The sequence below is a fragment of the Cavia porcellus genome, unplaced genomic scaffold, assembly GCF_034190915.1.
Source record: "Cavia porcellus strain 051 isolate PalLab524CR breed Dunkin Hartley unplaced genomic scaffold, mCavPor4.1 scaffold_28, whole genome shotgun sequence".
NCBI classification, from domain to species: Eukaryota; Metazoa; Chordata; class Mammalia; order Rodentia; family Caviidae; genus Cavia; species Cavia porcellus.
Genome location: NW_026947511.1, coordinates 47,303,702 through 47,330,995, shown reverse-complemented (window position 1 = coordinate 47,330,995; position 27,294 = coordinate 47,303,702). Strand labels below are relative to the sequence as shown.

General features: G+C 60.8%; 1 protein-coding gene across 3 annotated transcripts; it reads right to left on the bottom strand.

Moving 5' to 3' along the window:
- Positions 1-336: 336 nt before the first annotated feature.
- On the bottom strand, positions 337-26,774 carry Col11a2 (collagen type XI alpha 2 chain). Of its 3 annotated transcripts, none has more exons than XM_013156965.2 (67): positions 26,487-26,774; positions 23,992-24,141; positions 23,670-23,880; positions 23,077-23,239; positions 21,470-21,661; positions 20,618-20,695; positions 20,227-20,466; positions 19,935-19,997; positions 19,117-19,296; positions 16,853-16,912; positions 16,707-16,748; positions 16,447-16,509; positions 16,045-16,119; positions 15,469-15,555; positions 15,185-15,241; positions 14,962-15,015; positions 14,826-14,879; positions 14,680-14,733; positions 14,499-14,552; positions 14,258-14,311; positions 14,131-14,175; positions 13,949-14,002; positions 13,500-13,544; positions 13,298-13,351; positions 13,065-13,109; positions 12,891-12,944; positions 12,640-12,684; positions 12,373-12,426; positions 12,234-12,278; positions 12,026-12,079; positions 11,615-11,722; positions 11,015-11,068; positions 10,690-10,743; positions 10,554-10,598; positions 10,422-10,475; positions 10,258-10,302; positions 10,098-10,151; positions 9,944-9,997; positions 9,720-9,773; positions 9,240-9,347; positions 9,016-9,105; positions 8,778-8,831; positions 8,464-8,571; positions 8,239-8,346; positions 8,048-8,101; positions 7,834-7,887; positions 7,559-7,666; positions 7,305-7,358; positions 7,059-7,112; positions 6,894-6,947; positions 6,692-6,745; positions 6,294-6,401; positions 5,982-6,035; positions 5,776-5,829; positions 5,604-5,657; positions 4,991-5,044; positions 4,636-4,743; positions 4,491-4,544; positions 4,303-4,356; positions 3,859-3,966; positions 3,658-3,711; positions 3,377-3,412; positions 3,140-3,193; positions 2,782-3,049; positions 2,204-2,316; positions 1,742-1,948; positions 337-1,368 (listed from the first exon to the last, which is right to left on the bottom strand). In XM_013156965.2, the coding sequence occupies exons 1-67, from the start codon at positions 26,566-26,568 to the stop codon at positions 1,228-1,230; spliced, it is 5,451 nt and encodes a 1,816-aa protein (XP_013012419.2). In that variant the 5' UTR covers positions 26,569-26,774; the 3' UTR covers positions 337-1,227. The 3 variants fall into 3 exon arrangements, with proteins under 3 accessions (XP_013012419.2, XP_013012420.2, XP_003473978.2); XM_013156966.3 differs by lacking the exon at positions 26,487-26,774 and adding an exon at positions 24,250-24,874; XM_003473930.4 differs by lacking the exon at positions 20,227-20,466.
- Positions 26,775-27,294: the final 520 nt, after the last annotated feature.

Below are 27,294 nucleotides of genomic sequence, written 5' to 3'. Positions count from 1 at the left end.
GCGGTAGAGGTCATATTGGAGGGGGGCTTCGGTCTCCCCGTTGGAAAGTTAAGACGGGACCCCTAAGGCTCCTTCTGGCCCACAAGCCCCTAAAGATCTTGGGGGGTTGTATTTGATGTGCGCACTCCGCATTCTGCACTGGTGCGGGACCCTGGGCCCGAGACACGCAGCCCGTGTGACATCACGGAGCAGCTGGGCACCCGCGTGTGATTGGGGTCCACCCAGCCCGGTGCGCCCAGGGCTAGGATGAAGCCGTCCGTTTCTGGTAAGGGCTCAGCTGAGGGGGCTGGAGGGGTTTGGGAGACACTGAAATAACAACACAGGTACCAACGCTCACACGGGGGCAGACAATCACTTTGTTTAACCGTCAGTCAGGGACTCAAGGCGGTTCCGGAGTCCCGCCAGCCTCCAGCCACACATTAACCCTTTTAATTGCGGGATCAGGGAAGGGTCCAGAGCAGGTCTGGGGTGACCAGGACAACAGTGGGGTACTCCAGGAGCTGGGTCATGGCGATTTATCCGCCAGTGCGGACAGATCTCGGTATCATCTTCCCTGGGAGCATAACTGGGTCCTCCAGCAGCAGCCAGTTCCTGCCAGACCCAGCCCAGTGAGGGGACAGCAGCTGGCTGGGGCAGGGAGCCAACCCCTGGCAGGAAGAGAGGAGGGGGCCCCACCCTGGGGAGGGTCAGAGCCCTGAGGAGACCCTGTGTTCCAACTTTCACAGTGGGTGTACTGGGGGGTGTAGGATGTGGGGTTCACTGGGCCACCCCCACACAGTCACTGAGGAAGGCCCTCAGGCAAAGGTGGGGTGCAGCCCACCCTCGGAGAGCCTGTCTCCAACATCAGGGGACTTCTGTTGGCATTTCTCTCTTTATCCTTTTTGTTATAGTGCTTTCTGCTCTTTAAATAATTAATATAATTACTTTTAAATACAAAATACACAGTGTCCTTTCTCTTCCACTTGTTTGGGGTGGTTGGCAGGTGAGTTTTAAATAAGGGTCTCAGCTCTCCGATGACAGTCACAGGCTCTAGGTGGAAGGATGGGGAGCCACTAGTGCCACTCTCCCCTGCGGTGTCCCTGGCACTGGAATCGCACCCTCCCCCGACTGCCCCTGATGGGGTTCTCAGGGTCCTGGCCCATGGTCCTGGTGGGAGGAGATGCAGAGCCAATGCTGTGTGATCTCAGGTGGGCCCGGTGGCGTCAGACAAGTCACACGGAGAAGGTCCTAGCCCATGAAGCAGACTGGGCCCAGCAGCACCCCTCCCCGCCTCGGGGGGCTCCCCAAGTCAGAGAAGGAGGCATCCAGCACGGGCAGCTGCTCCAGCACCGGGGTGCGCACTTCCAGCACTGTCCGGCCGTGCTGCGTCTTGAAGAGGGGACAGGAGAGGCCAGGATGAGCCCCAGGGCACTCCCAAACCCACCATCAGGCTTGGCTCCTCTCAAAGCACCTCAACCCCGTGCAGTGACTCAGGATGTACAGACTGGGGGTGTCTGTGTGCCACTGCCCCCAGTTTTCAGTTGGGGACCCTCTGCCCTGATGGAGTCCACCCAGCTCAGCCTGCATGACAGCAGTGCCCCCCCCAGGCAGCCCCACCCAGGCAGCTCACAGGAGTCGGGCTCCTGTCTCCCTACCCCCACTAGCTCCTCCTGCTATCGATGGTACCCTGCCCCAAAGGCCCCCACCTCCTCCCTGCAGCCTGCACTGGGGTCCCCCTCCCGCCCAGCCTTCCTGGCCCCACCTGACAGCCATCTCGGAATTCCTTGACGTAGGGGCTGGTATCAGGGCTCAGCTCATCCTCATTGGCTCCCCGAAGTCTCAGGGGACTGTCGGGGGACACTTTGGAGCAGGGGTAGGAGACATCCTGGTGGGCAGAGACACTGAGCAGACGCAGGAAGGTGAGCTGGACCACACCAACAGGGGCGCCCTCTGCATCCACGTAAGAGAACTGCAAAGAGATGCGGGCAGGGTCACCGCGGGCCTGGGGAGCAGCTGCAGAGGAGCCGCCGAGTCGGGCTTCAGCACAGTGCGGTGTGAGCCAGAAGCAATGTCTGTCATAGTGTTCAAGGGCAGGGAACGGCACATCCCCGGGCGGCACATCCGAGGGGAGGACAGTAGAGCACTGGCCAAGGACTCTAGACACCACCAGGCCCTGAGGGGACCGTGCCAGGAATAGGGCAGTGCAGTCTGGGTCGAGGCTTACCTGGGTAACGTCATCCCTGGGGGTCACGCACGTCTCGCCTCCTGCTGTGAAGTTGCAGAAAACCCGGAAGGCGTCCCGGGCGCAGCCCTGGTTGGGGTCCACCCAGTACTCTCCTTTGACGAAGGGACAGGAGGTCAGGGTCTGTGTTCTGAGATGGCCTTTGCTCTCTCCACCTACCTTGAACCCCCAACCCTCCCCTCAGCATTCTTGGTACTCTGCCTCAGTTTCCCTCATCGCCTGCTGCAGGGCCCTCACGGCTGACTCCTGCCCCCAACAGTAACGCCAGGCGTCTGAGTGGAGGCGCGTGACACTCTCACACTGGGTCACCTATGAGGCTGAGTATGAACACAAGTGCTCATGCATGCGTCTCTGTCCACTCCAGGTGCCCAGCTGTCCACTCCAGGGCCTGCAAGCACTGGCAGGACCCTGTGGGCTGACCATGGGCTGAGTCCTCCTGAGCGGGAGGATCAGGAGCCCCTGCTCCGAGCCCCTCGGCCTCTGCCCCAGCCTGGCACCGTCCCCAAGGCCCTGGCGCCCATTCCGCTCGCCCAGCGCCCCAGCCCTGAGCTGGCCCTCACCATCGGGCAGCTCCGGGTGGCAGAGCTTCAGGTCCTGGCAGGTGCGAGCGGGGCTGTCCTGGGTCCCTGTCGGCCGCCTCATCTGCTCAATCTCCTCCCTCAGGGAGTCCAGGGAGCCGAAGATCTCCTCCAGCCCCGCAGGACTGCCGGGGGCACCCCCAGTAGGCACGGCCTCATCTTCCTGCATCAGGCGGCTTCCGTCCACCGAGCGGCGAGTCTTCTTGGGCATCTGGATGGGCAGAGGCTGGATCACCTCGCCTGGAGGCCCCTGGGGGGAGGGACAGAAAGGGTGAGATGAGGTGGCCGTGAAAGTGACGGACAGGGAAGCCAGAGGAGCAGGCTCAGCCTCAGAACTCACCGGGTGTCCTGGGGGGCCCTGGACGCCCTTCTCTCCCTTAGGTCCAGCCGGGCCCTGACAAAGGATTAATGAGGTCAGGGTGAGGTCAAGAGGTCAAGCATGAGGTCAAGGTCACGGAGGGGTCACATGAGTCTCCTGGCTGGGAATGAGGAGCTGGGGGCAGGGGTTGCGTTGCCCTGAGAGATGGGGTGAAGCCAGCTGGGGGAGCAGAGGTCTGAGGTGACAGGGGTCACTCACTGTGGCTCCTTTGGCTCCTTTGGGGCCAGCAGGTCCCTGTAAAATGAGGAACAAAATAACGGTCACAGGAAAGGCCAAGATAGAGGACAGGAGAGCAGGGTCACATGTCCACAGGACCCTGGATCATGTGGGGGCGCTGAGGACTACGGGGGCATCCCAGAGACACTGGGACACAGGGACAGAAGTGCTGGAGGGCCGTGAGGGCTGCAGCTGGACGAAGTCCCATGAGGTTACAGACAGTGGGGCTGGAGGACCTAGAAGAGGACCAGCGGGATACTCACGGGGAGGCCGGGAGGCCCTCCAGGACCGATGGGGCCAGATGCTCCTGGGATGCCCTGAGGTGGGGAGAGGCCTGGGTCAGGTAGGTCCCCCTCGCCGCCTCCAGAGCACCCACTCCCACCCCACAGCTGCGTCCCGAATCCCACCCCACCGAGATTCCCGTCCTTATCCCCTGGACTTCCAGGCCTACACCCTCCACCCACCGTCTCGCCCTTCTGTCCAGCGGCGCCCTGAGGGCCAGGAAGTCCCCGGTCACCCTTCTCTCCTTGCTCTCCAGGGGGGCCGATCAGTCCAATGAGACCTGGGTGACCCTGGAGGAGGGGACAGTGGTCACCAGGATGCAGGGAGAGTCACGTGATGGGGAAGATGGTCAAGGGGCTGGGGGTCCACCTCGGTGATACAGCGCATGCTCAATTTGTGTGATGCCACAAATCTAACCCCCAAAACACACACAAAAATGGTCAAGAAGACAAGAGGGGCAGGGTACGGAGTTTGGGGAGAGAGCAGCCCTGTGAGTGTCCCCAAGAGCAAGGGCCACCAGGGACTGGGTGCTGGGAGCTGAGGCAGAGTGGTGGACACTCACTGGCCCCACAGGTCTCAGGGGGTGAGGGTGGTGGGAGACCCCCAGCTGCATGTCTGTCACTCACCTTCTCCCCCTTGGCACCTGCATCGCCCCGGAGACCAGGAAGCCCTGGGGGTCCCTGTGGGGAGACCGGAAGTCACTCTCTCCAGAGAAAGGTGGGACCAAGTTCTCCCCAGGCCCCCCACTCCCTCCACAGCTTCAGCTTGACGCCCACTGCCCCAGGGCACTGACCCAGCCCCGTCCATCACTTACCAGAGGGCCAGGGGGCCCCGCCAGGCCTGTGGCTCCAGGACGGCCTTGCTGACCCTACAGATTGGGGAGACCTGGGTCAGGAGGGGCATCCCCACACTGTACCCCTCCCACGGGCCTTCACCCTGTGCTGCATCCCACGACTCACCACTGAGCCTGGGAGCCCCCGCAGCCCATCAGGGCCAGGTTTTCCTGCTGGGCCAGCAGGACCCACAGGGCCTGTCTTCCCTGGGGCACCCACGGCACCAGGATCTCCCTGAAACACAGAAAATGTGTCCAAAAGAGACGAGCAGGGGGGACAGGGGGCTCAAGATGGAAAGGGGGAGAGAGAGAAGAGGGGTCACACCTCCAGAAACCCTGGAGCAGCGGCAAATACAGAGCCCCTGTCCCCACAAGGGCTCGAAGGAGCGGGGTGGCCATGGGACAGGCATCTGGGGAGAGAGGGAGCCCAGGGAGGAAACTGAGGGAATCTCTAGCCCCATACGGGGTGGCCGCACCCTCACCTTGGCTCCCTTCTCTCCCTGGCGCCCCTCGGGGCCAGGTGTGCCAGCAGGACCCTGTGGGAAGGCAGGAAGGAAATGAGGCCGTGGGCAGCCAGGCTGAACTCCTGCTGCTCCTGTCCTCTTGCACACACACTGGTGCACACATGCGTGTACACACACTCACACACATTACAGACACGGGCCCAAACACAGAGGGCCAATTCGCAGGCGGTAAGATCAGGCATCACTGCACCAGGTGCTAGAATACTGAGCGGTTCTGGGCCTCTGGTGGAGAGGGTCACACCACAGACCACCTCCTGGCCACTTTTGGTCCCAGCATCTAGGAGCCTAACCCCTGGCCCAGCAAGGACCTCTAGAAAATGCCAGCCCCCCAGAGCTCATCCTGATTGGTCAGTACGTGCTGCTACCCCTGGCAAGAATAGGAGACCAGACCCCAGGAGCTAAGCTACACGAGGTGCACACAGCAGGACTGAAGGTCCACTCCTGCAAGTGTGTACCCACCAGGCACAATCAGACACCAGGCCCTCCCTGCCCACCACCTGCCACTGTCCCTGCCTCCACCCACCGCACACCAGGGCTGCCACGCAAGGTCCCAGGCGTCCAGCCCACTCACCCGCTTCCCAAGTGGTCCAGGTGGCCCATTCTCCCCAGTGGGACCAGGGGATCCCTAGGGAGGGAGGAAGTAGGGTGAATGTGTGGCTCCCAGACTGGGAGCCCCTTCTGCAGAGCACAGAAGAGGGGTGTAAAGCCTCAAGTTGAGGCGGGGGAGGTCTCTGGTCACTTACAGGCTGCCCTGGTTCGCCATCCTCTCCTCGGTCTCCCTTAGCACCATCCTGGCCCTGCAGAGAGGAGACAAGGTCAAAGGCAGCTCCCAACCCAGATGGCATCACCCCCAAACTGCCACCCTCCTGCCCCGATGTTTCCCAGCTGCCTAGCACCCAGGTCCCTCGGCTGCACCCATCCCTCTGCAGATGCTCTGGACAGGACTCACCCTAGGGCCGACTTCTCCTGGAGGGCCAGGGTCACCCGGGAAACCGACAGGACCCTAAGCCAGAGCGAAAACCAGGGTCACAATCACAGCAGACCAAGCCACCAGAGCCAGCACAGACGCCTGGGTCTGTTCCTCGCCACAGGCAGCGTCCAGGGACCCCAGGCTCAGGAGCAGCCCCTTCTGTCACCCACACACCCCTGTGCCTCCTCCGCCATCTGGGTGCTGACTGCAGGGCATTTCTCACTCCCTCTGCACCAGACCCTGTGTTCCTCCTAGGAGGCACCATTCCCTCCCAGAACTTCCCAAACTCACAGGGTTGCCTTTGGGGCCATCGTCGCCTGTGGGGCCTTTAGGTCCGGGCGGCCCGGCCTCTCCCGCCTGCCCCGACTCTCCTTTCTCCCCACGCTCCCCACGTGGACCCTGGAGGACAAGGAGGGTACAGGTGGTCTTGAGGGGGGCTCCAAGTTCAGGGATGCAGCCCTGATTCCAGCCTCTTTGTCCCCTCGGTGACACCATGACACCCTCCTAAAGTCAGAGGGAGCAGCAGGGCAGCTAGAGGGACAGGAGATGGGGACCTCTGCCCCCAGGGACAGGATGGCACGGGCTCACTCGGGCCCAGAGACCAGGCAGAGAGGCCTGGGCTGGGAATGGACAGAGCCGGCTCACAGGGGGACACAAGGTTGGGGTCCAGGCCTCAGAGCTTCACTTACCTTGACACCTGGCTCGCCCTGGACCCCTGGAGACCCTGGTTCTCCTGGTTCCCCCTAAAAAGAAAAAAAAGCATTGATGGGGTGAAAGCCTCCTTCCTTTCCCAGTCCCTGTGCTCCCCACCTCTTTCTCTTCTGTACCCACAAATAAAACGGGCAGAAATCCAACCTCTACCCCCAGATCCCAGGGACTGATCCAAGTTACCTTCTCTCCAGGGGGACCGAGGTTCCCAACACCTCCTGGGGGACCTTGCGGGCCCTGAACACAGGAAGGAGAGAAGAGTCATTGCCTGGCACAGGCAGAGGCCTGAGCAAAGCCTAAGGTCAAGGGCAAAGCAGGGGCCCCCGGCAGGAGACCAAGGGGACTCACGTCAGCACCGTTGGGTCCAGCTGGGCCGCGAGGTCCTGGGGGGCCGGGAGGTCCCTGGGAGGGAGCAGATGTATCAGAGAAGAGAATGGGGAAGGGGAGACCTCCACGATGGAGCAGGATGGTGGGGCTGGGCATGGATGGGGGGGCAGGCCAGGGCCCAGTGTGCATGGTGAGGTCTTAGCGGAGTGCTGGGCTGGGGCTGGTGGCTGGTGCGATGGGGGAGGGTGGGGGAGGGGTCACACTCACCATGGGACCCACATCTCCTGTTTCTCCCTTCTCCCCAGAGGGGCCTGGCAAGCCCTGTACGGAATTCAAAGCACAGACCCAGGTGACCAACCCGCCCGAAGTGTGGCCATAGGCAGACCGGTCCCCATGGTCCCTCCCTCAGGCCCACCTGCCTTCCCGGCCAGCTGTCCCCACCCAGTTCGCATGGGCAGGCTGCAGGTAGGCGTCTGGGGCCAACATCAGCCCCTCAGCCCCTGCCCCAGCCCCCAACTCACCTGCAGACCAATGGGTCCCGGCGGCCCATTGAAGCCTCTTGTTCCTTCGTCACCTTTGGCTCCAAAGTGTCCCTGGGGCCCCCGAGCTCCAGGCTCCCCATCAGCTCCCTGGACAGGGACAGGGACACAGATAGTCAGATGTTCTCTATCCACAAACCCCACATGGAGTGGGCACCAGGCCCAGAGCCCCACTCCCAGGCCCATCCCAAGGGCGGAAGGGAACCACAGCAGATCAGAGACCCCTGGGGACTCAAGTGGGGCAGAGGGACACTCACTGCTGCTCCAGGCTGCCCCACAGGACCAATGGGTCCGGGAGGTCCAGGAGGGCCCTGGGGGAGAAAGAAGAGTCAGGGACTCCAGAAGGCAGGAGGTCAAAGGCCAGTGTCATGGGCTGGGGAGATGGCTCAGCGGCAGAGCCCTGAATGGCTCTGGGTTAGATTTCCAAAGCGGGCCTGTGCCCGCACACACAGGCCAAGTCACGGCACTTACATGTTCGCCTTTGTTTCCTTTGGTGCCCTTCTGTCCAGGGTCCCCCACCTCACCCTGCGTGGAGAAGGCAGACGAGACGTCAGGGAAAGGAGATGGTGGAGGAGGGAGAGACAACACGGGGCTAAGGAAGCCATGCCCACAGCCGCAGTTTCACTGGGACAGGTGACCCGCCAGGCCACGGGCTCCCTCACCTTGTCACCATCCTCTCCTGCCACACCAGGGGGTCCAGCAGGCCCAGGAAGTCCCACAGGACCCTGCACCCCATCGCGGCCGGTGGGACCCATAGGACCCTTCTCACCCTGAGGGAAATAAAGAAGGAGTCACAGCCTGGAGGTGACCCTCACCCTCACACACCCTGCCGGAGACCCCACAGCCTTCACCTCAGCACACAGCCAGCCCAGGCCCCCCGCACTCACCGGGACGCCTTTCTCGCCAGCTGCTCCTGGGGGACCCTGTGGGCCTGGGCGCCCTGGGGGGCCAATGGGTCCCCCTGATCCTGCTGCACCTCGCTCTCCAGGGGAGCCCTACATGAGGAAGCTGAGTCAGGCCCCCAGGAAAGAGACTCCAGCCCACCAAAACCGAAGGACCCTGACCAGGAGGAACACTGAAAGTCGGGGGCATTCTGGATGACCCAAGATTTCCCCTGCCCAGTCCCCTGGTCCTGTCAGACGCTGGTCCTCACCCTGCCTCCCCCACCCCTTTCCACCCACCCCCAGGACCCCAGACTCACTGCAGGGCCAGGAGGGCCAGCTGGACCTTCGTTCCCCTTCAAACCGGGGCCACCCTATGAAGCGCAGATTCGGGACAACAGGTGAGGCCAGAAGGGAGCCAGGAGGGAACAAACAGGTTGCTAAGACGCATGGCAGCAAGGATAAGGGTCGTGGAGGACTCGGGGCTCACAGGGGTGGAGCAGGGAGTGGTGCAGCAGGGTGATTCGTGACAGGCAGGTGGCTGGGGGCCCCACTCACAGGAGTGCCAGGGAGGCCTCTCTCCCCTGGGAAGCCCCTCAGACCAGCTGGGCCATCTTTCCCGGGAGCCCCAGGGGTGCCAGGGTCACCCTAAAAGGAAAAGAGAGGTGTGAGCCACAGCCATGCTCCTGAATTGGGCAAAGAAATCTCTGTAAAGCCCATCACCATCCCTTTCAGCACGCAGGCCCAGCCCCCAAGTTCCCCTCTGCTGGTCCCTCACTGACCTTGGTCCCTTCTTTTCCAGCTGTGCCAGGCAGTCCCTGCTCTCCAGGAGGTCCTGGGGGGCCTGGGTGACCTCTCTCCCCCATGGGACCACTTTCTCCTGCTGCTCCCTGGAAAAGGGGTAGAGTTCCCAGGATCAGCCCTTCACCCCACTGTCTACCCAGAGTCCACCCTTGCCGCCTTAAAATACCCCTCTAAGGCCCTTTACTGCTTCCCAGGAGCGAGCAGGATCCTCCTGGGGTTCCCTGGGCCGCGCTCGCCTTGCCTTCCGGTGTGGAGTAACAGCGCCACCTGGTGTCCCTGATGGGAACTGCCTCCTCCCCAAGCACAAGGAAACCGGCCCAGGGCTGGCAACCAAAGGTTCAGGACCCGGCCCCACACCCCACCCTCCAGGGCCGGGGCATGCAAACTAGGGCCAGGGATGTGCGACTAGGAGGCTGACCCCGGATCTGGGGTCCACTCTCCCTTGCAGGCAGACCTACCTGGGGTCCCACCACTCCAGGGGGGCCAGGTGGGCCCGTCTTCCCTTGGAAGCCCTGGGAGAGGAGAGGAGATCAGAGCAGGTACGGAGAGAGCAGGGCAGAGCCAGGGCTCCCCGGAGGGAGGTCACACAGCACGGGGTGGCACCAGCAGCATGGGTGCCTGCTCACTCTGCTGGCAGCCCCATGGTCCTCTCAATGGTTCTGGGCATGAGGGTGTCACTTACCACTTCTCCTCTCTGGCCTGGATGTCCAGGCAGCCCGTCCTTCCCAGGAGGTCCCTGGAAGGGGTTCAGAGGTCAGGTGAACCCTGGGCTGGGCAGGGGCATAGGAAAGCAGGACTTGAGGACCAAGGTAGGTCGGCGTCAGCGGTCAGCTTACCGGGGGGCCTTTGGGGCCAGGGAATCCATTGGGGCCCTGAGGTCCAGGGAGGCCCTGGAGACAGAGATACGCAGAGTCAGGAAGGACGGACAACATCAGGCAGGGGACACAGCTCCTGCCTGCAGAGCAGTGGGCAACAAGACCCTCCAGCCACACTCACCCTCTCTCCAGCAGGCCCATGGGGGCCGTCACCACCTGATGTTCCCTGCGGGGGGAAACAGAGGCAAGCACTGAAAGGAGCTGCTTCCTGCCATGGGGGGGGGGGGGTGAGAAGGAGCTGCCACCCATGAGCAGAGGCAGCAGAGCCCTGCAGAGGCCACCAACCTTAGCTCCAGACTTGCCAGTGGCTCCTCGGGGTCCCCGCTGGCCCCGCGGGCCCTGGGTGAGCAAAAGACATGGTCAGAAATACCCACATACACTGCTCAGAACCCCAGAGCCCGTGTCCCCCACACTCACCGTGGGACCTCGCTCCCCCCTAGGTCCTGCTTTCCCCAACAGGCCCTGGTGAGAACGGAGCAGAGGATGTCATGGGGTGTGACCCCTCCAACACCCACCAGCCCTTCCCGCCACCTCTGCGCCTTTTCCAGCTTACACGGGCTCCTTTCTCTCCACTGGCTCCAGGGAAACCAGGAAATCCCAGGGACCCCTGTGGGGGTGGAGAAGCAGGATGAGAAGTCAGGAAAGGAGAGGGGGTGCGGGACCAGGAGAAGCTGTGCCAACCACAGCCAGGGTCCCTGGACCTTGCCAAGGATCAGGTGGCCTCGGGCAAACCATGCTACCCCCCAGCCTCTGTTTTTACATCTGTAGAATGGCAGCCCCCCCCCCCCCAGTTATCCAGGACTCTGCCACTCTGTGCTTCCCAGGACCAGGGACAGGGAAGGGAAAGGAAGAGGGGCCCAAACAGGGCATCACGTTACCTTGGGACCCTGGCGTCCAGGGTAGCCAGGCAGGCCAGGAACCCCCAGCTTGCCCTGTAGGAGGGCAAGAGGAGTCATAAACACCACTTTCCCTGGAAACCATCAGCTCCCAACAGCAACGCTTCCCACCAAACCCATCCCCTCCCCACTACAAGGGCCTGAAGCATTCGAGCTTTTCTCTCAAGAGCGGATTCCCCCGTCCAGTGTCTCCCTGATGTCAGACCAGTCTGCTAAAGGCGGGATCACTGTGCACTAGCAACTGCCCACCTGTCGCCCTCAGCTCCGTCTTCTCCAGCGCCCCCAAGGCCGGGCTCTCACAGGCCCCCATTCTGCTTAGGCTGCACACCACCCACTCCACCCCCCACAAAGCCCCTCCACCTTGGTGCTCCCGGCCAGCAGCGCACCATGAGAAGGACTTTCCTTGACTTCTGCTGCACCCCCAACCCCTTGGCAACCAGGTGAGACCGCACACAGGGCCACACAGTACATGGCCGAACCCTTGCTACGTCCCATCTCCTTCCCACCCCTCTCAGTGCCCAGGCCCCGCCTTCCACATCCCAGAGACCCTGGGCCCAGATCCCCCGTCCCCATTCCCATCACCTTCTCGCCCATGAGCCCAGGAGGCCCAGGGTCCCCAGTGGGTCCAGTGCGTCCCTTTGGGCCCTCAGGGCCATCTTCTCCCCGGGAGCCAGGGACTCCAACCTCGCCCTGGGAAAATTGGGGAGGTGAGTGTCAGGGCTGGGGGATCCGGACAGAGGACAGGCAGAGGCAGAGATCTCTCCTCTAGCGGGGTTGGGGAAGCCCCAAAAGCTACCACGGTCCAGGGAGACCCCGGGTAGGAGGAGTGGACTGGAGGCCAGGAAGGCAGAGAACATGGCACAGAGGCCCCACTGGGATCGGGCTGTGATGGGCCACAGCACTGGAGCTGGGAGTCAGGGTCTCACAGAAAAGGCTGGGGATCAGAGAGCCAAAGTGGAGGAGCAGAGGGACCAGCGTGGGGTGTCTACTCACCCTGTCGCCTTTCACGCCTATGTCACCTTTGAACCCAGGAAAGCCATCCTCACCCTGAGAGAGACAGATGTGAGAGCACAGCCAGATGGGGGAGTTAAAGTGGGGGTTTTCAGGGAACACAGGTGACAGGGTGGATTTCAGGGCACCCTGAAAGAGGGAGGAGGTGGGCAGGACAGGGGTGTCAGGAAGCTGGGGGCACAGTGCTCACCTTTTCACCTTTGTGACCCTTCAGACCCTGAATTCCATCCACGCCCTGGAGGAAGACAGAGAACGGAGATGAGGATCAGGCTGGAGACTCGAGGGACCCAGCCCCTGATACCCCAGCTCGCTCCACCAGGGTCAGGTACCTTGACACCTCGAGGTCCCGGGTATCCTAAAGGACCCTGAGGTCCAGACGGACCCTGCAAGAAGAAAGAGAGGCACTTATAAAGGGTCCTTGGGGTGTCACTGTTGGGTCAGCAGGTGGCAAGAGAAATCGGAATGGAAGGACAGGGCGGGAAATTGAGGATAATGTCAGGGTCACACACGGGAAGAGAAAAGGAGACCCCAAGGGCAGGGGGCCCAGGCAGGCACAGGCCCCTCCAGGAGGTAAAAGGGGGCACGGAAGAGCTCACCTGGTTTCCCTTGGTTCCGGGAGGACCTTCCTTCCCGGGGTGACCCTAAGGGGCAGGAGATGCACCACATGACCGCCAGTGTCATCACTTCCCCGCTCCTCTCCCTACACTGCGTCCAACCCAGACTCCCCGACCGCACAAAGCCAGCTGACCTTGGGCACCCCCAGTGCCTTCCAGCACAGGGACCATCAGGAGGAGCTCGAAGGCAAAGGGCTGTGTGAGATCTGGGTTTAAAAGTGGGCCCCACTCACCGGGAGTCCGTCTGAGCCAGGCATGCCAGGGAGCCCTGGTTTCCCTTGAGGGCCCTGCAGGAAGATGAGCAGACTGGGAGCTGCTACTGGGGTCACTGCTAAGACCCCAGGAGATATTCCAAGCCCCCCACATACCCCCAGAACCCCCTGCCCTCTGCACCCTTAGTCACTCACCTTCTCGCCATGAGGGCCAATGGCACCCTGAGGCCCAGGGAGACCCTACACAAGGGGAGAGAAGTCACGGGGGCCACAGAGGTGGGCCATTCCCCCAGCCACCCTCAACATTCCCATGTAGGACATGAGCAAGAGGCCTGGGGACCCTGGATTTCTCGTCCCCACTTGGAACCTAACCCACCACAGAGCCCACGGAGTCACCATGGCTGGAGAGGGTGCCAAGGACCACTCACCTGGGTCCCAGGGGTGCCCTGCTGTCCAGGAGGTCCCGGCTCTCCCTGGGGTCCCTAGAAACAGGCAGCCAGGTGGGAGTCAGAAGAGAGGGGACAGAGCCAGAAGGGCAGGGAGCAGAGGCAGCCAAGACAACAGGAGCGGGAAGCAGACGGGGTCAGGCACCTGGGGTGAAGGGGCTGGGCCTCCACACCCGCTACTCACCAAGCTCCCTTTGGGACCCTGGGGTCCATCCATGCCTCTGACTCCCTGAAACACGAGAAGGGCGTGAGCGGCTGGAAGCCTGAGCTCCAGCTGGGCCTCCAGGGACCTGTGGTTTTAGAGAGGCCCAGCGGGTGGACGGGTGGACGGGTGGACAGGGCAGGCGGGGCAGGCACTCCTCAGTCAGGCCACAGATTCTCCCAAACCTAAGCACAGCACAGCCGGCCCAGACCTGCGGGCGTGGGCCATGGAGCTGTGGGTTTGAGGCTTTCTGTTTTGCTCTTGCTGAGGGTTTCTGTTTTGCTTTGGCTGTGCTCAGAGCCCTGGTGTCCTGAGCCACATGGCCCTCCAAGTGCCCCTGGGGGTGACAGCCGGAGCGGGGACAGGTGGGACCACAGGAGCCACAGGTTGGGGGGGGGAGGCAGAGTGGGAGAAGTCAGGGAGTCACTCACCGGGGGCCCAGGGATACCAGGGGGGCCTTTGGGACCAAGGAGTCCTCGAGGTCCCTGCATTCCAGGTTGGGAGAGGAGACAGTGTAAATGAGACAGAAACAACATGTCCCTTTTGCAGATGAGTCCCTTCCCTGGTTTCCCGAGAGTCCCCACCCTGCCCAGCCCAAACCCCAGATGCTCACCGACTCTCCGGGCAGCCCCCGAGGCCCGATCTCCCCATCATCTCCCTGGAAGAGAAGGACAGAATACAGAGGCCTGGCCTCCTAGATGTCTCTGGTCCCCAGCCCCTGCCCTCACCGTGGCACTTACCCGCTCTCCGTCCTCACCAGGGGGCCCAGGAAGGCCCTGGGCACCAGTGTCACCCTGAAAAATAGGGGAAGCGTTAAGAGGGGTCTCAGAGTCCCCTTCACTTGCAGACACTGAACACCCTATAATCAACTGGTTACCTTCAAGGCTCCTGCTAGGCCCGAGCCTCCTTACATAGAGGTCCCCACCTGCCCTCCACAGATCTACCCCACCCCAGGAGCCAGCTGCCCCCCCGTACACTTACCCTATGTCCCTTCTCCCCAGGTAGCCCTGGGAGGCCATCAAAACCTCGATCACCCTAGGAGGAAGAGGGACAGCTGGAGTGAAAGTTCTTCCCAGCCACCCCTCCCAGGCCGAACCCTGGGGACACAAGGAGAACTGTCCAGTCCTGAAGTAGAGTGGCAGAGAGGTCCCACGCCTGTTACCTTTACTCCGGGCTCCCCAGGCATCCCTCGGGCTCCATCAGCGCCCGCTCGGCCCTGGGGGTAAGGGGAGGTGTGAGAGCCAGAAGAGACTCAGTCCTCCGCCTCCCAGCCCCGTCCCCCACCTGCACCCAGCGCTGCATACTCACCCTCCGTCCAGCCTTGCCAGGAGGGCCTGCGAGACCCTGAGGCCCTCTGGGGCCCTGATGAGGACAGAGACGGAAAAGGGTTAATGGACACAGATAGGCAAGCCACTGGGCTGGGCACCAGGAGAGGAGCCCTCACCTGAGGTCCTAGGTCTCCTGATTCTCCTTTCAAGCCAGGGCTCCCAGGCTGCCCCTGTGAAAGCAAAGAGAAGGTGACCAAGCTGAAGGACATTCCCAATAGTGACTCTAAAGCCCTTCCCCAAAGAAGCAAAACAACTTCCAACATGGCTGCTTTCCAGAATTATCCATACCCCAACACACAAAGGGCCCCGTGGTGGCAGCTATCACCCCCGCTCACTTACCAAGGGTCCAGGACGGCCTGTGTATCCCATCGGACCCGGGGGCCCACGAAGCGCCAGCTACAGGAGTGAGGAAACGTCAGGGCTGAGGAGGGGCAGCTGGGGAAGCTCAGGAGGGCCCCAAACTCACCCTCCCACCCCTACCCTCCTGCTCAGGCCCAAACCACTCAGCCTTCCCTGGTCTCCTTGGCTGCTGCAGCCCACCCTTCTGGCCCCTTCCCAGCATCCATCCATCCCCCACTCAACCCCACCCCCGCACTGCTGGGATCCCCTCCGGTGCTCCTCACCCGTGCCTGCTGCAAAATCGCCTGGGCCTGAGCCTCCTGTGCTGCCACCACGGGGCCCTTGTCACCTGCACTGCTGCCAAACCGGAACTGAGGGCCAAGAAGAAAAGGTCCAAGTTCACACCCAGGAAATCCACGGAACCTCCGCAGTCAGATGCTTCCTCCCTGTGGGCATTTCTGCCCCATACCCCAAGTCCTAAAACAGTCCACCCCCCTCCTCTGGCATCTACTGTGAGCTCCAGATAAGGACCCAGGAGTTTGCAGAATCTCAGCGCCTGTCCTCCTCCCCATTTTCCAGCCTCTTTCTCCCAAAAGGCGCCTTCGGTTCTAGACCCTCCTTGAAACTCAGGACTTTCTGCCTGGTTCTAAGACGATGCAACCTGGGTTCTAGTTTGGTTCTAGATCATCTAATGAATTCGAATCCTCCCACCCCAAAGATCATTCTAAAAAAATAAATAACCAAAGATCAGTCCGGGCGGCTCATCTTTGGAAATCCCCCACAGCTTTGCTGCCTTTCTGGTTCTTTCTGCAGCCCTGCTTTCCCCACCAGCCCACTCCAAAGCTCAGAGGACAACTCACCGGGAGCATGAGGGAGGTGCCGGGAGGGCCGGGGGCCCCATCTGATCCAGGGAGCCCTGCTCGGCCAGGGGGGCCCTGGAATGCAAAAGGATGAGAACACATGGGCACTTTGACCTCAGTAAGAGGGTGCTGGGGTCTTGGCATCATTTAGAATCATTTCTCAGCAGAGTAAATGAAGATGCCCCAGATCATCCCTGAGCCCCCACCCCATGGAGAAAAGGTGGGTGAGACAGCAGGGCACTCCTCTTCTGCCCAGAGTATGCCCTCCTTTCTGGGTATCTGGGGAGTCTGCCACCATTCAATCAGTTGGCTGATAAGGAGTTACCACGGTAACCCGCTGGGTACAATGGCTCCTCCACAGCTGCCCTCCCTCCATCCCCTACCCATAGAACGCTCCCTTACCCGCTCGCCGGGGTCTCCGACAGGGCCTGGGTTCCCCTGGATTCCAGGGGGACCAGCCAATCCCTGAGAAACAAAAGAACAGGGAGTTAGGTGTGGGCATCAGGGACACTGTCTACAGAAGAGCCCTGGGACCACGAGAGCTCTGGTCAGAACTCCTCTCTGGAGTTCCGAGGAGGAGGAGGCACATTCAGGCAAAGTGCTGCCGAGCCTGCAGGAGGTTCCGAGCAAAGAACAGAGGCTGAGGTCACAGCTACACTCACCGCGGGGCCCTCTGGGCCGGGGGGCCCCTCCACGAGCATACCCTGTGGAATTAGAGGGCAACGTCAGGGGCTGAGGGACAAGTACCCCATGCCCGCTTTCTCCTCTTCTTTCCACCTCCCTCGGCTCAGTGACAGATGTAACTCACGGGTTCCAGCACTGCGGGTTCTCCCTTCTCTCCCTTCAGCCCCCGGGGTCCACGGGCAACCTGAGGGAAACACACATGTAACCCCCAGCGGGGCCCATGAGCAGCCGGAACACCAGGACTGCCCCATCCCGGTTCAGGTCTTCATGCCTGGGCCTTCAGAAACCAACCGGCCCTGCTTAAAAGATTCCCCAGCTCTTCTAGAAAACTCCTGCTCACAGACTTCCTGTGCCTGCCATAAGGACCTCAGGGCTCCCCTCAACACTGCCGGTCCCCAGCCACGCCTCAGCGATACAACTCGGTCTCTGCCGTGGCTTCTTTCTCTTTCTGAAACCAAAGCCCTGACCTTCGCAAATTCCCTTCTGGAGGACCTCACACTGTTCCCCATGCTCCCTGTCACCTCAGGAACCCTGAGAACTCTAAGAAACCACCCATCCCCTCACCCGTACTCCAGCCCATCAAGTAACAATCTCTCGGGGACAATGGAAAGACTTTTATTTGAGGGCAGGCAAAGGTAAGGCCTGGACCTGTATAAGGATGTGATGACAGCTATGTGTCTTTTCTCTCTTTAGAAAACAAAATGCACATCCCCTTGCACCAGGGGTACAGCTCAGTGGCACAGCACCGACCTGGCCAGTGAGAGACCCTGAGTTCTAGTCCCAGAATCAAAAAAAAAAAAAAAAAGTATATCCTCTTACATGTAGACTTTCACGTAGAAATTCAAAGAGTTCACAGGTTTAAACACCGCCCCCCACCACAAGACTTAGCACCCAAACCTTAAGTAGCTCTGCGGAGCGAGTCCACTAGGGTTCTAAACTCAGGCCTGTAACTGGCTTTTGGAAAATACAACCCTTGAGGTCATTTTCCAAGGCTCAGAGCCATCTCATCCTGTTCCCAATAAGGCTCTATCTGCTTCCTCTGAATCTCATTTGTACCCCAAGCAAGCCCCCTCTCCCTCCCACACTCCCCCTTGCATGCCTACCCCAAACCTGGGCCTAGACCCGAGCTGAGGACAGGGAGAGTGGAAGACATTAACCCCGCCTCTGACTGTTCAGCAAAGATCTTGGAACAACCCCCTGCAGCTCCACTTGACCCAACAGCAAGGGTCGGTTCCCAACTCGCCCACCCCCATGGACTCTAAGCCCCCCGAGGGCAGCACACAGGAAAGGCAGCGGAGGGTTAAGGCTGGCAATGTTAGAGAGGGGAGGTGTGGCGGGTGAGGCGGCAGGGGGGAAGAGGCAGCCATACGGGCAAGGCTGGCAGAAGATGAAGTGGAGCAGACAGGAAATACTCCACTGACAGGCAGTGCTGAAGATGCAAGCAACTACCAAGGGAGACAAAACAAGGGACACATGCTTGGAAGCCAGAACGATGCCAGCGCCAAGAAAAATTAAACACAGCCAAGATGGCTAGAAAACAACTCCGACAAACAGGAAGTGGCTAGACGGACAGGAAACAGCCCAGAGAAGAGGATCCAGGAAGTGGACTTCCAGCAACAAGATGGCTGCCATGACCAAGAGGGAAGAAAGAGTCTCAGAACAGATTAAAAAGGACTCCCACAAATGGAATTATGACAGTGAAAAGCAGTTCTCTGAGGAAAAAACACAAACATCAAGGCAAGAACAGACAGGAAATAGCCATGATAAATATCTAGGTCCAAAATGGAAACTTTATGATCTGGATCATCTGAGACACAGAAAATGTCTTATTGTCAAAGAAACTGTCACGAGACAGTGTGAGAAATAAGAGTCGGCACACAAATCATAAATCTCTTTCAGTCCAACCACAGGCTGTCACCAAGATGGATGCCATGGCTAGAGAGGCAGCGAGAGACAGACAAGAATCGGCCCACAGGATAGAAAACGTGACGCAGCAGGTCACATCACTAGGCAGCGACACGGACACAAGTTCTTTTGATCAAGAAGAACAATGGAAACAGACTGAACACAGACACAAGGCAGATCCTATTGACAGAATCTTCATGAAATCCCACACAACTTGGACAGGAGGTGGCCAGGAAAGACAGGACGCGGCATGGCATTACAACAAAATCTCCAGGGCCACGGGCAAAAGGACCCACAGGGAGACACAGGGAGAGACGCAGGGCCAGGGAAGGCAGCGCGGAACCTTTTCAAGCAACACAGACGTCTTTCACCCACAGACAAGGGCAAACCGCTGCCACAGGGAAGTCGCTCCCAGCCAACAATGAGGAGAAGCAGCAGGAAGCAGCTCCGGCTGATGCCAGGAAGAAGGCTCCCTCCACTTACGGCTCCCGGGCGGGCTGTCTCCGCAGAGAGCGCAGGGCCAAGCTCCGTCTCCTCGCGATAATCATCCCCATAGCCATAGGTGTAATCGTAGAGCCCCGCCGGGGCGCCTGTGCCCCCCTCCCCATAGTGCTCTGCCAGGAACCCGTCGGCTGTGGGGGGCACCTGGAGTTCTGCCTCCTCCTTCCCGGGGTGGGGAGGCAGAAGGGGTGGACAGGTGTTAGGAGTTTAATCCTGGAACCCCCACCTTCAACACCTGCTAGCCCGAAGGATCCCCGAGGGTAACTGGGACTGGAACTTTCCTCCCCAAGACAATCAGAGGGAGTGGTTACATAGAATGAGGGTGACCATCAAAGGCCAAGAAAATGTCCAGACAATGGACCCGGTGGGAAAAAAATGGTGACTAACAAAGAGGGTGGCTGGAGGGCTGGATGCAAAGTGGACAGTCCATGGACATAACAGAGACAAGGAATCCAGGAGTGTAAGAGAGACGGAGATGCAGAGAGACAGGTGCGGAGACCAGGAGGAGCAACAGGTGACGCCACTAGCAGGAAACAGACTCAGAAGGGAAACCTGGACGGAAACAAGCCTGTTGGACAGCAACACCAAGAAGCAGCTACTCTAGAACCGAAGCACCACAAAGGTGGCGTGGACAGCAAAGGAAACAGCTGTGCTTAGAGAGACGAGCAGACCCACAGGGACAAAGGGCCCAGAAGACAGAAGGCTGCACAAGGATGGGACAAGGAGCCCTCCAGCCAGAGATGGGACCGGCTCATCAAGACGCCCACAGCCCCTGCTGGGATGAGGGTGGGTGGAGTTACCTCCTCGGGGAGTGGCAGGGGGCTTGACTCCAGGACTCCTTCCTCTTCACCAGGGGTGGGGTACTAACCCCCAGGAGTGGGAGAAAGGAGGAGCGATGGAGAAGAAGGCCGGAGGTTAGCAGGAAGGGAGGCAAAGCAGCCCCTGATCCGCCCCCACCCCAGGTCGCTGTCTGTCTACGCTGGGGGTTGGGGGAAATCTCAGATCTTGCAGCCCCTTTGAGGGGGACAGTCAGAGGAGAATGAATCTCCGAAATCTCGTTTGGGGGCAGAGATCTGGATGCCCCAGTTCTACCTGCCGGTAACCGCTGCCTCTGGTCCTGGTGGGGGCCCGGGCAGTTGGGGGAGCAGCCTGCCGAGCTGGTCGGAAAGGGGCAGGCTGGCTGCTTGCCGAGCCAGCGCCTCCCGCTTGAGAGGGCTTCCGGCCTGGAGAGGGGGGCGCCTGCCGGGCCGCTGACCTCTTGGCAGGTGGGCTAGACTTTCGGGGAAGCCCCTTAGGGAGAGGGGGAGCCCTGTGGTTGGGGCTCTGAGGTCGCTGCAGCAGAGAGACAGGGGAGGGGCAGTAAGTAAACCTCCAAAATCTAAATATAAGATGTCTCTCCCCAGAAACCGGGGCGGGAAGGAAGATGGCCCGGGAGATGGGATTGGTGGGAGGCAGGGGGAGGTTAGGGAGTCCCTGAGTTTACCTGATAGTCAGGGGTTGTCCCTGTGGTCATCTCATCGTAATAGGGAGGCTCGTAGTCGTAGTAGAGAGACTCAGAGGGCTGGGGTTGGGGGGCCAGGCAGGAAGAGGGTAGGGGATGGGAGAGGGAGAGATGGGGGAAGGGAGACAGCCAGACAGGGACGGTGCGGGAGTTGGGAAACGGGGAGGGTATGAAGCCAGAAGCAGAGAATCGAGGTCAAACGGAGAAGTTGAGGTAAGGAGGGGGCAGGGAGGGGCGGGAAGGAGAGAGCAGGCCCCACGCGTGGGACAGAAGCAGACATGATTAAGAGATTGACCCTTCTGACTCCAGACCACAACCCCGGCTCAATCCCTCACCCTACCCACCCAGACCCCCAACCCCACCTCCCCTCCCACCTCCACGGAGAAGGGGCCCCACACTTCACAGACGGGGCCTCCCTGCCCCTGCCCCCTCTCTCCTCCTGGCTCTTCTGGCTTCTTCCTGTGTCTCCCCTATGCTGCTCCCCACCCCTCCCCAAGGCTCAACCCTGCCCACTGTCACCCAATCTCTTAATTCAAGAAAGGGATGGGACACAGTTCTAGAAAAACGGGAAAGGATGAGACAGGAGCAGGGAACGCAGTTCCCAGCCACAAGGTCCTCATCACAACTTTTTATTTTGACAGGAAAATAAAAACGTTGCTGAGTGAGGTGGGAGGGGAGGCAGCGGGGAAGGAGGTAGTCCCGGGGAAAGGAGCTAAGGAGAGGCCGGGAGCCCGCAGAGGGACAGGGGCCCTGGACACTGGGGCGGCCGGGGAGAGGCCCGGGTGTCTTCCCTCCCTGCAGGGCACCGAGTGCGGGTTTGCCCCGCGCCCTCACCTGTCGCTGGGGCTCCTGGTTCTGTGGCCTGTGAAGTCCCGACGGTGGCTGCTGCGGAGACCTCTGGGCTCTGTGAGACGGTTTGCCCTGAGGTCTCTCGCTCTGACTCTCCTTGCATTCCAGGTCCTTCTGTTCACAGGATTCATAGGCTGCCTGGACTCCAGGAACAACCAGGAGCTCCTGTACATCACCCTGCCAAGACGTGAGGGAGGAACGTGGATGGAGGCAGGGCAGAGACAGCCAGAGGGAAACTCAGACAAGGGCAGGAGGCTGATACCATGGAGAGCTATGTCATGGGGAAGGGCACTGCCGGCCCCCCTGTGCCCAGCACTCTGAAGGATCAGAGGACCTCAAGGGATCTTCATGACCATGGGAAAGTCAGTAGAACAAGGGTCTTTCTGCCCATCTTTAGACTCATTCCATTCTGCAATGGATTACTGGGCCAGGGTCACGCAGAGTGGCAGAGGGAGGGCTCAAACTCAGGCCTTCGGATTTCCAGTGCGACACTGCCTGCTCCCTGACCCCGCGGTGATGCCCCAGCCTTTTCACAATGGCTTCCAAAGACAGAGGCCCAGCTTTCGCTGCTCTGGCCTCACACTGGCAGTGATGACGGGAATTCTCAGGACCTCTGGAAGTGGAGGAGGAGAACCTTTTTCTGACTTCCAGTGCCCTTCACCTGTCCCATGCTTGATGCTTAGACACCCGGCCTTACACTTTACTGGGGGGAGATGTCTCATCTCCAAGGCCAAGCTGGGAATTCCTTGGGGTAATAGGACCTCATACTATTCCCCTGGTCATCAGGTATGTAGCAAAAGTTGACCGGCTGAGTAGAAGCACAGAGAGATGAAAGGCTAATGGAGAGGAGAAGGCTGGGGGTGGGTAAGTGTATGGCTGAGTGGGAATGCTGAGTGGTGAATGGATGCATGTAATGGTCGGTTGTGGGTCAATGAATGGAAGGCACAGAGTAGACAGGTCAGGTGGATGGAGTTTAACACGTGTGCAAACCAAGGGCCGTGCGGGGAGCCAGTGGCTGAGGAGATGGGGGGCTGAGTGCACTGAACGAAGGAGGTGGGTGTGGTAGGAGCCCAGTGGCTGGGTGGACAAATGGACACATGCACTTGTGGATGGAGAGGACAGGCCCACAGCTGAGTGGACAGATGGGCTGTCAAGGGTGGACAGACTGATGGGTACACGGGTTGTCTGAAGGAGGAACTGGCTGAGCAGGGGAAGGGTGTCCGAGCGGGCAGATACAAGCCAAACTGCAGGAGCAGGTGAGTAACCGCGCAATGGACGGTGCAGACAGTGGGTGGCAGACGCACGCCTGTGTACACAGAAGGACTGGGGGTGCCTGGTGAGTGAGCTGGTGGGTGACTGGGCTGGTTGAAGAGACAGGTGGGTAGATGAAATGACAGAGATGTGGCGGTGGACAACCTATCTATACAGGTACACGTCTAGCTCTCTTACAGAAAGAAAAAATTACCCCTAAAAATGGAAACTAGAAATAAAGATCCATGAGAGGAAAACCATGCCAAGGGAACAGGAAGATGGAGTGAAGCCAGAGGGTGACTGGGCACAAGAAATCTCTCCTTTTCAAGGGCTCTGCTCACCTCAAAGACTTCCTCATCCAGGATTCGGGCGCCAAAGATCACCACTCCACGGGTGTCCAACACGGGGCGGGCACTGCGGGGCAGGGGCCGGGTGACGCGCTTCTTGCAGTCCACAATGAGGGTGACCGACTGACCCTTCACAGCCACGGCCACACGGTGCCACCTGGTCATGGGCAGGGAGAGGTCCAGGTGAGTGACCAGAAGGGGGGGGTCAGAAGCAGTGGACATAGCTGGCGAGAGCTAAGTCAGCAACACAGAGGGGACCACGGCAGCTACTGGGTACTGCACACTTACAGTGCCCCGCACCACACATCTGATTGTCATGATTCTACCGCATTACACCTACTTTACAAACCCAGCAAATAAAGCTCAAAAAGGTAAAGGAATCTGTCCATGAACAGGCTATGCAATATACAGAATGAGGATACGAACTCCAAAGCCCAAACCCCGGCCTGGCATGACTGGCACCTGGCCAGAGCACGTGTGCTATATGGTTAGAAGGCCCACAGGGTTTCCCAGTAGAGGGCCGGGGATCTTGGGGCCCTCTCCCTGAAAGGGTGGGCCAGGCAGGCCAGAGAGGCCAACGGACTCACTTGCCATCCGTGAGGCTGAGGCCTCGGAAAACAGGCTGAGCCGGGGGCTGAGGCCGGCCGGTCTGATCCTCATACAGGAAGCGGACAGGTCGGCCAAGCTCCAGGCCCAGCTGCTGGATGCCCTGTGCACTGTAGAGAGTCAGGAGGGACACCTGGAGGCCAGGGCGGGTCCTGACGACAGTCAGCAGAGAGAAATCTTGGGGAAAGCCTCCTGGTACCCGAGAGAGACACAGCAGACAGTGAGAGGTAAAGAAAGACTCAACCTCCCCCTCCCGCTGTGATCCTGGGCGGCCCCATGGGTTCCCCATGTTCACATGCATACCTGGGAAGAGCTGGCGGGTAGGCGCACTGAGCTGGGCAGGCCGGGATACTCGGTAGGCCATATCCTCTGGACAGATGCCTCTGGCCCTCCGGACACCATCAGGGAGGGAGGGGAACCTCAGGGCCCGGAGCACGTCCACGGGGGGTGCACCTAAGAGAGTCCAGGGGGGTAAGGGCCAGGAAGGTGTCACCTAGAACTTAGCTGCCTAGGCTCATATTCCCTGGGAGCTGACAGTCACAGCCGCCACCACACACATACCTGGAGGGGAAGGGCTGCACTGGCCAACCTGGACGCCACGTCCACTCTTGCCCCCTGCCTCTGGCTCCCCGCCTGGCAATCTCTATGAACTTAACACCTCTTCCCTCCATCTGTATCTCATCTCCCTGGCTCTGGGTCTCTAGCTCTTTGTGTCTCTCCACCTGTCGGTCTCCATCTCCCCCACACTCAGCCCATCCTCTTCTCTCCCCGCTGCTTTCCCTCTGCCTTATTCCCTCGCCGTATCTCCTGTCTCTGCTTCTGGCACCTGTCCCACCTCAGCACAAACAACATCTGGGCGATCGATCATCTTGGGCACAGGAGGAGCAGGGAAGCCGCCAGGGAGAGAGCTCAGAGCCGGCTCTGTGGGAGGGGGCTTCGAGTTGCTACCATCCTGATCAGGGACATGGGGACAGCATGGCCCATGTTGAGGGTGACACAGGGAACGCTGTCACAGGAGCCTGTGCCCCTGGCTTGGGAGATGGGCTAGGGACAGGGGTGGGGGCTGACGCTGCCACGCAGAACAGGAGCAGGTCCAGGGCCCAGAGCCACACAGCTGTGGATCCCATCAGAGTCCTTGCCCAAAACCCGGGCAAGCTCCCCACACCTGCAATCTCAGCCCTCGCTGCCACCCCCACCACCTGAGATCCAGAGGTCCAAGACCCAGGTCACCAGCCTGCTCTGCCCAGACCTTGCTGCCTTGGCCCAGACTCCCTGGAAGTTGACAGGTCACCTCTCCCTGGCTTGTTCCCCAAGTCACACACGTCTCACATCATTGGCCCCAAATTGGAAAAATCCCAAAACGAGTTCCAGCAAAACGTCCAGAAAAGTGTAGGGCAGGCCAGAGGCCACAGCCATCAGGAGAGCGCAGCGGGGCGGGGTGGGCAAGGTGGGGCGAGGAGCAGAGAAAAGGCCCTTTGAGTCCAGCAGCCGGGAAACCGCGGCCACCCCCGCCCCCGCCCGAGCCTGGCCCCTGCGTGTGGCAGCTCCACAAACACCAACACACAAGGGCCGCTTTGAGAGACCCAGGTGAGCGAGACAGAGACTCACAGAGACCCCAGGCCAAGGAGACCTCGGGGGCCCCCACCTTCCTGGGAAGCCCAGGAGAGGACAGTCGGTGCCTGCACCCATAGGTCCGCCCACCCCTTTCCTGCTGTGAGCCACCAACTCTCCCATCTCAGGCCTCTCCTGCCCTGCAGTGGCCGGCGCTGCTGGACCTCAAATTCCGCATCCCTAATCTCGGAATTCCAGGGTAACCCCATCTTCCTGGAGTCCCCCCTCCGCTGGCTCAGCCCCAAAATAAGGACAGTCATCTTCCCCTCCTAGATCTGTAATAACCTACACTTCACTTTCCTGTGCCGGAGCTCCGCTCCTCGAGCTCTGAAGTTCTTTCTGTAATCTAAGTCCTTTACGCTGCCATTGTGTCTTCTCTCCAGAACACAGAAGGCTGAACAGCCAAATTCATACAGAACAGCCCCCGTATTCCCAGGAGATGGGGGCTTATTCTGTCCAGCCCGGCTGAGACCAAGAGCTCCCTCAGCCTCCTGCTCTGATACCACACCCCCTTTCTTGGGAACCAGGACTTCTGGGTGCTGTGAGAGAAGAGAGGGAGGGAAAGATGGGGGCTGTGGACACCGGGGTCCCAGGGGAGCCCGCTGGCCAGTGGGGGAGGGGCGGGGCAGGAATGCGGAGAGCTGGCTGCAGCCTCAGACACCTGATCCCGGCCTGTCCAGCGGCCGTCCTGTTGGCAGCTGGCCCCGATGCTCCCCAGAGCCAGCCGCGTGGCAGCATTGAGGGCACAGGGAGGGGGTGGAGGACCCTGGCCTCCCGGACACTGGACAGACAGTCGAGGCATCCTTCCTCCCCCGCTCCTCAGACTCCGCTCCTCAGGCTCTGCTCCATCCCAGGGATGTCCACCCCTCCTTCCTCACCGGCAACCCTGATTCCTGCCACCCCAGCAGGAGCCGGACCTGGACCACACTGGCCCTGGCCCTCTTCAGGTCTCTCGGAGGACCCCGCGGAGGCCTCTGTGGCGGTCCCTGTCCTTTCCGGAAGGCTTACCTGCCTTCTCCTCTCTCCTATCCCGGCTCCCAGGGGCTGAGGGCCTTGCCTCCATTCTGGACCCTGACGCCGTCCCCTACAGAGAAACTCCTGCCCCCGGCGTCAGCGGTCCCCTCCCAGACGCTCAGAGCTGCAGTTGCCCCCGACAATCGACAACCCGGCGTCCGGGCTCCTCTTACCTGCCCAGCCCCGGGCAGCACTCAGCCCCAGCACCAGAGGTAGGAGCAGGAGCAGGCGATGGCAGCGGTTGCCCCGCTCCATGACTGGGCGACCAGGACACCAGGCCCCAGGGACCCGGGGTCCCCGTAGGCTGACAAGAGACAGCAAGCAGGCTCGGCACCCGCGATCTGGGAGGTGTCGGCCGCTGTCCCGTGCCCGCTGCCCTCAGCGACCCAGTTCCACGCAGCGAGATGGGTGCCGTCGGGGCTCTGCGCTGCGCGCTGCTCCGCGGCCGTGGCTCCTGTGCGTCCCCGGCCACCCTAGCGGCCCAGAGCCCCCAGCCGCCCCCGCCCCCAGGCCAGCCTCCGCCCCCAGCCGCCGCCCACTGCCGCCAGGGAAACCCCACCCTCGGTCTCCACCTGGAGGGGGACCCCTCCTCCCTCCCGCTGATCCCCCGACTGCGCACCCGGCCCCTGGCTGGGACTCAGTAGCCCGAACCCCACGATCTATGTCATCACTGGCCCCTTCCTATTTTAGCACCCAAATGTCTAGTCACCCCCAAGTTCCTCCCTCCTTGGGGGCCCAAAGCCCCCTTTCCGCAGAATCTCGGGCGGGACTTAGGGGTCAGAGGGCGGGGAGAGGTGGTGTTGGGGGTCCCCACCCCACGCCCACTTGCGATCAGGTCTCCGTAATTACCTCGGCGGCGCGCCCTGTAATTACAGGCCCAATGGTGGGGTATTTATAGCTGAGGTTAAAGATAGCGTCCAATGGCAGGGACTGGGGGGACACAGGGGGCAGAGCGGGGTGCAGGGACGAAGGGGGCGGGAA